This window comes from Oculina patagonica, chromosome 6 (assembly GCF_052425735.1).
Source record: "Oculina patagonica isolate OP01 chromosome 6, crgOcupat, whole genome shotgun sequence".
Classification (NCBI taxonomy): Eukaryota; Metazoa; Cnidaria; class Anthozoa; order Scleractinia; family Oculinidae; genus Oculina; species Oculina patagonica.
This window is the reverse complement of record NC_135763.1, coordinates 2664480-2676692: the sequence shown is the minus strand read 5'-3', so window position 1 is coordinate 2676692 and position 12213 is coordinate 2664480. Positions and strand designations below refer to the sequence as shown.

Sequence of the window (12213 nt, the reverse complement as noted above, 5' to 3'; positions counted from 1 at the left end):
TGAAGAGCAACAACTCCATTTAAACTAATTTCTGATATAGGCCTGTGTGTATACTTGTTAAAAATGGACATAACAACCAGGTTTGTTGTGTTTCTAGAAAGAGTGATATAGCTAGATAACGACTGATATGCGTACAGCAAGGTCGATGTTAACATATCAAGATTCGTTTAAAAATAGACGAGTAACCAGGGTAAGACATTGTAAAATATTAAAATGCGATTTCTGGTTAAAAATATGCAAAAAACGAGCTTTCGACTACCAGTCTGTAGTCTTTGACAAGTAATAAATAAAAAGCGCGAACGTTAAAATATATACTATAAAAAGTGTGAAAAAACGAAATTCTAATAAATACAATAAAAAGGTTTGTGTGCGGGAAAAAATGCTAATGAGAGGTTCAAAATAAAATTGAATATTGTCTTGGTAATTGTTTCGCATTATTGTCAGCATGGTTCGTAATTGCTGTGTGCCAGGATTCCAAAGTTTTTCTGACGCGAAAATAATTTCCCTTATCAATCACGCGCGCACTGGTCGTTCAACCAGGCATGTGACGCGATGTTAGAACCTTTTTTAAAGGTTTTTGTGTTTCTAATATGTTCTTTTTTCCTTGTTTTTAAATTTCACGATAAATTTCACGAAGAGCAACTAAGTTGGTGATAAGTTAAAGAGCAACACCTCCAGATAAACTCAATCCTGATATTAGCCTGTGTATATAGCCTGTGTCAAAACAAGAACATAGCAACAGTGATATAGTCAGATCAACATTGATATACGTCTAAATTACAGATAAGATAGATAAGATAATCAGTTTATTAGCTAATTTGGCTAATATGTCGAGATTACAATCCAATTTTAATGGTATCAATTTAGTAAGGTTAACCTTAGGCGCGATATCAGATCGCTGAATACATCAAAATTGCTTTAAAAACATCTAGTTCATATATGTGAAGCTTCGTAAATCTAATACCACAAAACCCCGAAGCCTTGGGCTTATATTTGCTCAACATCGCTCTCTAGTAGGCTTATTGTCGTGGAGGGCTTATATACGGGGAGGGTGGATGGTATTTTCAGAGGGAAAATTGCGTTTGGGTTTATATTTGTAAGGATACTGATACTGAAGCATTATTACGTGCATAAGAACTGAATACCATGCGGTAAAACTTTCTAATCATATCAATGAGAAACTTAAAACAAGTCTTAACTGTATATACATTTCGCCGATAATTTTTTTAAATAAAACTTAAGGTAAAAGCTGTTAACATTGATGCTAAACGTTTTTGATCTGTTCGATCATCATCAGAGTGAAAAACTCTGCATACGCTCAACGATCTTATAACACCAGTTATGTAATACCTGTTCCCATGGGGAACAAGGTGAGGTCCAGTGATTGCACTCGTTTGTTTAGTTCAGGACGGTAGCGTGCAATGTAGAACGCTTCTTTTATTCTTCTTTTTAACCATGAGTGAGCAGTGGTTGAAACATTCCACGTGAACTTGTGATTGGAGTGTTGAACATATATTAACTGATGTAAAACAGAAACCAAGATCTACCACAAGCTCTACACATGAGCTCATATTCGGGAGGGCATATATCATCAGAAGGGTTTTTGCGTCTGAAAACAGGGAGAGATCAGCGCAAATCGGAGAAAACAATTCGTTTTAATTTCAGTGTAAAACTGAAACGTTTTTACACAACAAATTTAGCATTATGGCCAAACCTTCAAAAACAAGAAGAGGTGAAGAAAATTTCGAAGAACAAGGTGGCTTCTCTGAATGTTTATTACGTAAATCGTGTAATATGATTGGCTTATAAACTGAAGTTGGCAATTCTCCACTGCAATCGCGTGTGGGGACGTGCTATCAGCGATTTTTATCGCCGTCGCTGTGGCGAGCACATTTCTTGATGTACAATATATACTGAAGTATACAAATCACCCACAATACAATACAATTTTAATGTCCATACGTGGGATGAGGTCTCCCTCAATGTCCGAGCCAGAGGCTCATGTATAAAACGCAGGACTTAAAATTAATGTACACTAAAATATATGCTATTAAAAGTATATAAAATTTATCCCACCCATTAAAAATAGAATGATAAAAAGGACAAAACTAACACCCCCCCCCCCTCCCCTTACCCCATACTGCATGTATAAAGGATCAAGTGATTAAAAAACGCACAAGGATAAAAAGACAAAAATACATCAAAGGGTTATAATATTATTGGATCTAAGATAAACAATAGCTACACTTACAGCTTGTCTGAAAATTATCAAAATTAAAAGTGTTCAACCTTTTGCGAAAATTGTTCAAGTTCGTTGATTGTTTAATGTAAACAGGCAGTTGGTTCCATAAGTGTGTTACTTTATATGTAAAAGAATTATGGTAAAATCTGTTATTATATGAGGGTTGGACAAGGTTGTGACCAACGCAAGGTACGTTGTTCAAATAAGTTTGAAATGTAGTTAGGCCCTTTGTTCTTAATGCAGTTGAATAAAAGATATAGCGACTGCAGAGATGATCTTCTATTTTCCAAGAGACTGTATATTAGCTAATGACAATGTTGTTTTATAGTCAACACTGTTCCCAGTTCCCACCCTAGTTTATGCATATCACGAGTCTTGATGTATATTAGAAGCTGTAATCGAGCATGGAGACGAGTATTGCTCCATAATATGTACTATCTTTGATTATCGACAGATTGCGATTGTGTACATGTCATGCACGTCTGCTTTTACGGGACTCGCGATGAGAAGTTAGTATTATTATATGAATGAAAATGACGTCCAAAATTGTCACACTTGGATTCATTTTTTCTGTTTTCTTCTCAAAATTGCGGCGCGCCTTGGATTCTGTGTTGGTCTCTAAACGCTAAGGGAAATATTAGGAAATGCGGTGCGAATTACACACGTTCGATTGTACTTCGTTTTTCGTATATAACTCTCATCTGTATTTGTACCAACAAAACTGAAATAGCAGAAAGATTCGAACCCGCCAGCTTATAGTGACCTGATTGTCGCTCGCCTTCTAAAACCACTCTTATTTGAGATCCACTTGAAATAAATGTCTCTCACTCATATACTATTTGTACTTTTATGTATAAATTTGTCTTAGTGTTTGTAAAAGAAAAAAACAACCTCACTTCAGATCACGATGACAAAATATCCCATCTACTTGCGCAATATTGAAAGTTATTTCAGATACTTGTCTGTTTTTGGGGTTGCAGAATTTAAGTGGATATTTGTCCTTGCCTCGACTGCCCCCCTCTCCAAAGAACTCTTTCACCCGTATATAAACATAACTTTAACGGAGGGAGACTGACAGACAACAGTGCAGAACAGTGCATGGTATAAACAAGTCAGGTATTGATAACACTATCATTCGTGATAAAAGCCTAGTTTGAGAGAAGATTATTCAGGCTTGTGAGCCTTCACTTCACCCAACGAACACTTTTCAGAGAGGCTTTAGGTACACTTAATTAAAAACTCATATCATATTTGTGAGCAGAGATAAGGTACTGCTTTTACTAAAATACTACACTAAAAAAGCGGAGGGGGAGGAGGGCAACTAAAACAGGAAACTGGCCAAGCACTTTTTAAACTATTTATTTCAACTTGCAAGATAGTTCTCGTATACGTTTCCGCCACATTGAAACAAAGAAACCATCAAGTATTCTACAAGCTTGAAAATGATTACAATTAACAATACTTTCCCTCTTTTATTGCTAAAAGCGTTTATTTTACGAAAGACGTTTTCACGGTAAGCCGTGAACTCGCATATTCAATTTAACATCGAAATGAAACAACGACTTCTTCCTACTTTTCTGCGTGTTTTAAGTTTTCTGTGACCTTTTATATTTTACCTATAGAGCTCAGCCTACATTAGATAATCATGCAACTGGATTATCATTGATTGTTTCCTCGACCCAAGTCGTAAGAACCATCATGTCGGAATACACGCCGAATCTGTTCGGGCGCGCGCAGCCAACACCCCAGCTGATGATACCCATAAGATACCACTTGTTATTTCTCGGGCAGACCAGCGGTCCTCCACTGTCTCCTTGGCATGAATCAACTCCACCCTGGGAGAAACCTGCACAGCGCATGCGTTCTGTAATGATTAATCCGGTGTCGTTGTATGCTTGCTGGCAAGTGTCACGTGACACAAGAGGAACTTCTGCTTGCTGCAAAATCTAAAAAAAAGTAAACCTTCTTTAAACCACCTTAAAATTTGCTCATTTCTCTATATCACAGGCGGATATTTTCGATTACCGTAGCCACAACAAGTTATCGTGCCAGAATGTACCTCGCGGTGATAAACAATAACACTAAGCACAAATTATTCAAATTTTTACCTGCCCGTCTGTAAAATGAACAGGTTAAAAAACATTTTTTTTTAATAGTAATTGTAAGTAAATGTATAAGTAGTCGTTGTAAGCCCGGCCTGACCAATCGATGAAAATCGATGATCGGAAATCAATCAATCAATCGATATCAATCTATAATGGTTAGTTAATTGATATCGATTGGCATCGGCCAATCGATGACCAATCGATAGTCACAGATAAAATTTCCTTATATAAATTACATCGATTGTCATCGATTGCTATCGATTTTCATCGATTTTCATCGATTGTTATCGATACCTTGCGGCGTACTTGGGCATCCCAGGATAATTCTACAGGATATTCAGAAATAGATTTTCGCAATCCTAAAACAACTGATTGTGAGCTGAGCGCACAATGTCTGAAGAAGCGGATAAAGCCGGGGAAAAGCAACGGACGTTACACTTGTTATTAAGTGCGTAGTCAAAGGCTACCATCTTCTCAAGTAGCCTATACGCTAGTGTAAACCTTGCTGCATAACAGACATAACAGTATATCACGAAAATGAATAAATAAGGGTATCGATCGCTTTTAAGAGCCACTGAGGTGATGTAATAACACCTATATTGATTCAAGCCAAATAAAAAAACGATCGATGAAAATCGATGATAATCGATGAAAATCAATGACAGTCGATGAAAATCGATGAAATTAAAAGTCACAAAATTTTCTGTCATCGATTGGTCATCGATTTCCAATATCAATCGATTAATTGGCATCGATTATTATCGATTGGTATCGATTATCATCGATTATCGGTTTCATCGATTGGTCAGGCCGGGTTGTAAGAGACCGATTCGCGCAATTGAGGACAAATTTGGAACCACTTGCTATATTTCATCATTAGTATGGCAATTGTTGCAAAACAGAAGTGCGAACAACGTTTTTTAAAGCAAACTGTTTGTCCAACAATATAAAACAACAATGAAACAGTTGTCGCAAAAACAAGGGCGAACAACTTGTTTGGGCTGGGACAAATTTTGTCCAAACGGACAAAACTTCAAAGGGGCCGTTGCCTTGCCCAAAAGCAGGACAGTTCAGTACAAACCTGTCGTGACATTTTTTTTTCTCGAAAATGTCGGTGACATCTTAAAACTTGTCTACAAGTGCAAATCGACTTCCCACCAGCCAAACAAATGCTGTACTAATTTGGCGTGTCGAAAATGCAGGAATGTTGCAACCTCTTCTAATTTATACGTTTTTATGTTTATGAGGTGAAACTCGTGTTCAATTGAAACCATTCCCCGCCAAAAATATTACATTCCATTATTATTTATAGTACCTGTGATTCATTTCCGCCCTCTGTTGTCGATCCCCACCCAGTGATGTAACAATTAGTTCCAGGAGCAAAGTCTGTTGTGGGAAGACAGACAGGTCTCACGTTATTGTTGAACTTAATTGGGTTCTTCAGTTTGATCAGTGCAATGTCATAGTCTATAGTTGGCCAATTCCAGCTGGGATGTAGAATAATCTTGTCGATCGGGATTACTTGCTCGTTTCCCTCCACTACATGAACATCATGTTCGCCTGTAACAGAAATAAACAAAATGTTTGAACTGGATTGGATTCTGCAGTTTGATCAGTGCTACGTCATAGTCATACCCGGTACTGGCCGGGTCAAAATCAGGATGTGTGATGATCTTGTCGATTGGGATAACTTGCTCCTTTCCCTCTGATTATACCAAGATCATGTTCGCCTGTCACAATGGTAAACAAATCGTTTTGATACATACAATTAGCCGGTTAGTTTGGTAATGAGAAGAAGGGCTACTTTGTATGTTTGTCTAACATTGATAGAGGCTATAACCGGGAGACTGAAAGTTTCGAGTACGATTGGGAAGAGATGCCAATAACGTGTTACTCGCCCGCGAGTCTTACCCGCGAGTATCGCGCCTTGCGCTTTTTCGCAGCATTGCGCATTGATATCACACGGAAATGTTAGAAGCTGTTCTGCAGTCTTTCATGCTTGGGGTAGTACGTCATGCTATCAAGTAGAATTTAAAAGAGACAATATATTTTCCATAGCCAACACTAAAATAAACCAATGAAATAACTCCACAAAAATGTTCAAACCTTGGCAGTAAAACGACTTTTGTGCATTAAAATTTAATATGACATTTTTCTGGCCAAAAAGTGCGTCTTTTACCTACGAATACGGTGAAATCCACAGGATTATTTGTAAAAAGAAAGCAATGAGCTGCTGTAACGATCCAGTGCGGGGACAGAATGGAGCCTCCACACCAATGAGGACCTTGAACCAGTCGCAGGTCCAAATTCACTTGCCACGGCCAAGACCCTGGTGTTGCGTATGTGCCCCCTACAATTCTGGTAGCGGGCTTCCTCCTGCCACACTCCACGTTCCCTAGTTAACAGTTCATAAACGTACATTTATTAGTTGCTTGTTATGATTATTTTCTCAGATTGTCACAGAAGTAGGACGTGGCTTGTGCAAAATGCATGAGGAAGAAAATCCTAGCTGAGAGTTGCATGACAGTCTCGTCTTGTTTGTATTTTATTCCTTTTGTAAGTTACAATATAACAAATTGATACAGCCTACACTAAAACTAAAACTACCACTTACACCACTTACACTATTTTATTAGCGATGCCTAAAATGCAAAGACACTGCCTACACTGCATAATTACAGTACAATACTCACAATTATAAATGCTTATTGCATTACTTCACTTACATCTTCCAACATTAAACATTTAACTCTACTAAAAACACTTAAATTTCTTATAAACGTTTAGAGTGATTTCATCTAACCCGTGAAACAATATCTACCAGTTTGTGCGTAATAGTCAAAAGCAAACAAAAGAAAACAATGAAATTTGTGTGTAATAGTATCTAAAAGCGTAATAACTATTTCACGGGTTTACTGAAATCACTCTAGGAATGTAGGAGATTGAGAAAGATCTAGGATGACATGATAAAAACCAGAGGCTCCTATTTCTTATAATAATACTTGAGTAGGGCCTGTTTATATGGAGGAGAGTTGTCCCTGGTAGGAGGGTTACCCTCCATACCGAGCCACCCCGGGCGAGAGAGCTTTTCATACGTTTCTTTATAAATAGCTGCGAATTGTTTATATGAGAAATTGCAAAGTTGGCTCGGGGGGCAGGGTGACCCTGGGTGGAGGGTCACTCGCTTTGAAGATAGGGTGACCCTTGGGAGCGAGCCAACTTTTTTTTCATATAAACAGTTTGGTTATTTTTGCCTCGCCTACCAGGGACAAGTTGACACCTACGGAGCATGCGCAAATGTTGCAATCGGCCAAAACAACATCGAAGTCGGCGGTAAATTTGTCCAAAATGGTCTTCGTCGATGTTTCAGCGTTCCTGAGTTTAGAAAAGGCCGCCATAATAGATATTTCAAAATAACTCTCGCCAGTCTTTTGAACCGAGAGGGCCAAGTTTTGGCTCGGTCAACAGGGACAACTTTCTCATATAAACGCTCGGTAAAAGATAACGCGGGGGAGAGGGTAACCCTCCTACCAGTGACAACTCTACTCCATATAAACAGGCCCTAAGTCGTGCGTAATTCTACCGCTTGTCCTCTTATTTTTATTTTGAAATAAATCAATCAGTACCTCGACACAAAACATTGTATTGATACTAAGCGTGGGAGAACCACTTGCCGATGTCAAGCGCCCGAAAAAATACGGCACGTGCGGACAAATGTGCAAATGTCAAATCACAATTAGTTTGGCATTGCTCTTTCTTGACTATTGTGGTTGCAGGCGTTTTAAACAAATTGCCACCTTAAATATTAAAAAACATTCTTTATTTTAATGACAATTTATACTCTTGGTAAGTGTTGGTTATTTTTCTTACCCTGATTAATGCCTGTGCCATTAGTTATTGGTGACAAAGTAGTCGACGGAGCTAGACGAATATAACACAGATTGAAAATATTAGATAGTAATAGCCCTTATGCATGTTTACGTCAGACTGGCTAGTTTCACCACCAAGCCTCGCTTTCCAAGCGCAAACTTGCAAATTTTATCATGAACGAATTCCCAAAGCAGCAAAGATGAAAAGAATACCCGCGTGAAAACTGCATGAAGGTGGCAGAGGGTTAAGAATAATTCGCGTAAACGAGGCTTGATGGTGAATTTTGAGGTAATGACGTTATCATGCATAAGGCCTATACTTCGGTAATGCTGTTTAATTTTTTTCCTCCACAAAAAGGCATTCAAGGGGGGCTCGAAAGCTTTTTAAGGGCCAATGACAACAGTATTACAGTATCTTTTGAGGCGGTTGCTTGGAAAAATTCAATTGGCTGTAACTTGATATATCTCTGCTTTTATTTGACCAAATTTAGACAGTAGCTTTAAAGTGCAAGTGGAAGCCAGTTGATTACGTCATCGGGGCACGTCTAATGTCACGTGACCCAGAACAAAAAACTGAGTTTTACACAAGAAACTTATATGTTTTCTAAACACGGTAGCGCCGCACCTTCGCATGTTTTCTAACGCCACTACTGTTAAAAAATATTTCGGCGGTTTCGGATACTTGCTTCGGGCTTTGTATATGTTTTGCAATCAATTAGGACGACAAACGTTTTTTATTTCCATTTACCCAGTTACCCAGTTCGCGTTTACTGCAGAACAAATTTACGTGATTAGAAAATGATTCTATAACCGAAAATGAACTAAACTTACGTAAAATTTAGCCGCTATAAGCTGAATCACGAATGCGAGAACGAACCGAAATAAAATTGCACTTGCGTGGCAACCACGTAGCTTGGCAACCAGATACTGTAATGGGCCCTTAAGGCATTGTTTTTATCAGCCGCAGCTGTTCCTTTAAGAGTTTTAATTTTGCCTGTACTGTTTTGTATTTTATGAGTTTACAGTTTACCTATCAGAGGGTTATCACCTTGTTTTTTTTTTCATAAGCATGTAAGAAAGTTCTGCTCTGTATTATTTTGTACCTCAGTCACACTTGGCAATACCCCTTCACAATATAAACCCAAACGCAAAATTCCTTACGATAATAACCTCTCGATAATAAGCCTTACGAAAAATAAGCACATCAAAACCTTATTGAGCAAATGTTACCTCAGGGAGTATCAGAACGGACATTTTAAAACGATGGCCCTTGACGTAGGTTTTGGTTGTTCTAGTTTATACAAAAAGGCCTTCGTATACAAACCTGCCTGACGTCTGTTTCTGAATTTGTGCTCTCCAAAAGACTTCAAAGTATCTGAAACACGTATAGAAAATGTTAAATTACCGAGAGACTTCTTAAATGAAAACGCTTTTCAACAGTATGTTTTAAAATTTGTTGGTGATTTGATAAGGTTAACTGATAGTACTGATCTGTTTTCAATGCAAGATTACGAAATTCTTTATTATCACTCCCAACGCCAAACAAAAAAAAGGTCTGCAAAGATTTAGAGAAAGCTTTTTTCTTTTAAATAAACTAAAATAAACGTTCCTTTCAAGTCTAGCGCCCATTTCCAGATAAGGCCCGTGTATACTGAAGCTAGGCGAGGAGGGTAAATGCATTTTTGTAATTTTGTAAACTGGCATCATCTGAAGTGCTGACTCGATGACTGATAACGGAGTCAGCTCCCAATAAAAGTTCGCTGGAAGCTAATTCCGTTCAGACTTTTTTAAGGCATTCTTAACAAATGCTCTTAAGTTGGTTTTTAGGTGAGCTTAGGGTAGGACTGGTCTAACACACACAGGACAAAAATTGAAAAACGCTAGAGAAGTAAACTCTCATCAATAAAATAGTAAATTTCACCCAAACATACCATCAATTACGTTCCTTGGTTGTTTTCCCCTCCCTTGGCTAATCTCAGTAAAGGAAAGAAGCAAAAACAGAGCAAAAGTTGTGAAGAGCTGGTTAGATGCGACCAACATTTTGACTGAAGAACGTCTTGCGCTAGTGACCAAACTAGGTTTGTACAAGACTGAGGAACAACAACTCCATTTAAACTAACTTCTGATATAGGCCTGTGTGTATACTTGCGAAGAGGGACATAACAACAAGGTTTGTTATATTTCCAGCCCGGGGGGGGGGGGGTTACTTGACATAATTTCGGGTAGGGAGGTGCGGCCCGGCCTCCTAAACCCTGAACTCTGATTTTCCTACCCTGTTTAAGGCAGAATGCCAATTTTTGATACCCCGTATAAGACATAAACAAGTACCTCACTGGCTTGTTGTGATCGTGAATTAAGCTAAGTATCAATGCCGAAATCAACGTGAGTCAGTAATACGGAAGAATTTGTGAAAATTCGGTTTGTTACACCTCTACAGGCATATAAGCCTATCCTGTTTAACTTTGGTCCATGCAAAGATACCCTGTTTAAGACAAAAATGGGTGAAATATATACCCCGTTCAAGACAAAAATGCCTGAAAACCATACCCTATCGGGCCGCACGTCCCCGTTAAGCCCTAATAAGGGAGTGCCCCCCCCCCCCCGGGATTTCCAGCAAGAGTGGTATAGCTTAGTCAAGAGTCATAGACGCATATCAAGATTGGTATGTTATGGAATTCACATGATGAAGATCGCTATCAGAAATACAGCAAGATTGCTATAAATACTTTGAACTTGCATGATGAAGTTCACATGATGAAGATCGCTATCAGAAATACTACTTTGAACTTGCAGTAATATCAGTCATATGATTGGTGAAATGTTAGCCCAAAAGGCATAATACATTAATACCTTTCTATGTGTAAATAATTCCGAAGTACAAGTTGAAATGGAAGTACGTAAATCCTGTGGAGCTAGGCGAATACAAGAGCAGAATCACTTAAGCTTGTTACTAGAATTAATAAGCCTTTCTAAAAATGTTTAAAGATGGAAAAAAGAACTATGTTTTGATAATTCACGCGACACGCATTTCATCATCATCATGAGGTCATGATGACTCATCGCGCCAATATTTTCAACAACAAAGGGTCATACAAAGATCATGTGGCGTTCCCGTGAGTTAGCCCGGATAAACCAGACGTGTAGTTGTTTTCCAGTATAACTGATTTATTACACATCAAACGGTGAAACTATAAAGTAAAGTTACAACAACAAAAAAGCCTAAATAGAAAATTGAAATACATAGGTAGAGAAACAAGAAGGTTATAATGACATAAGGAAGAAAAAGAAAACTTACATATGATGATTTCTCCGGGTTTTGATGAACAGCTTATAGGAGCGGTAATAATGTGTTTATATACGAGGGCTTTTTGGTCTGAAATGAAAATAACGTAACGCACGGAGAGCGTCACGCCTGACGCGCGAACGTCACAGATCATATTTCCGATTATTGCTATGTCACGCTTTTTACGGCCGAGGGTTGATTAGAGTAGAACTGTTGCGATGCTTGAGCTGGCTCCCGGGGGCTGGCTCATGGCTTATCGGAGCACACTCAAGGAGTGAAACACACTCAACTGCTGTATAATTATAAACTTAATCTACTTAATTGCTTGAATCAACGTTCTTATATTCATGGTAGCTAACGAATACGTGATGGAAATTACAGAGGATATATGGAATTTCCTTTGGGAGATTGGGATAAGGCCATCCCAATAAAATGTTTCGTTTCCCATCGCCCGACCGACCCTTTTTTTTCGAAAAGTAAAAAAAAAAAAAACATTCCAGATTCACAAGTTAAAGAAGCAAATACTTCAATTTACAAGCACACGATCTTGCTTTATTAACAACGATTGGTATATGATGTCTTTGTCTTTAATAAACATCGATACTACGTCATTTAAAGACTGTTTAGACATTTGATAAGTAATAACGAACGAAAAGACCACGTTTTCGAGTTGACTTTGTAGTCAGGCTTTCTTACTTAGCAGCCCGGCCTTCT

General features: G+C 38.3%; 1 protein-coding gene across 2 annotated transcripts; it reads right to left on the bottom strand.

The window, feature by feature from the left end:
- Positions 1 to 3585: 3585 nt before the first annotated feature.
- LOC144656886 (trypsin-like) lies at positions 3586 to 10957 on the bottom strand. Of its 2 annotated transcripts, XM_078517131.1 has the most exons (6): positions 10148 to 10957; positions 9541 to 9591; positions 8218 to 8268; positions 6527 to 6742; positions 5663 to 5907; positions 3586 to 4188 (listed from the first exon to the last, which is right to left on the bottom strand). In XM_078517131.1, the coding sequence occupies exons 1-6, from the start codon at positions 10254 to 10256 to the stop codon at positions 3886 to 3888; spliced, it is 975 nt and encodes a 324-aa protein (XP_078373257.1). In that variant the 5' UTR covers positions 10257 to 10957; the 3' UTR covers positions 3586 to 3885. The 2 variants fall into 2 exon arrangements, with proteins under 2 accessions (XP_078373257.1, XP_078373258.1); XM_078517132.1 differs by lacking the exon at positions 8218 to 8268.
- Positions 10958 to 12213: the final 1256 nt, after the last annotated feature.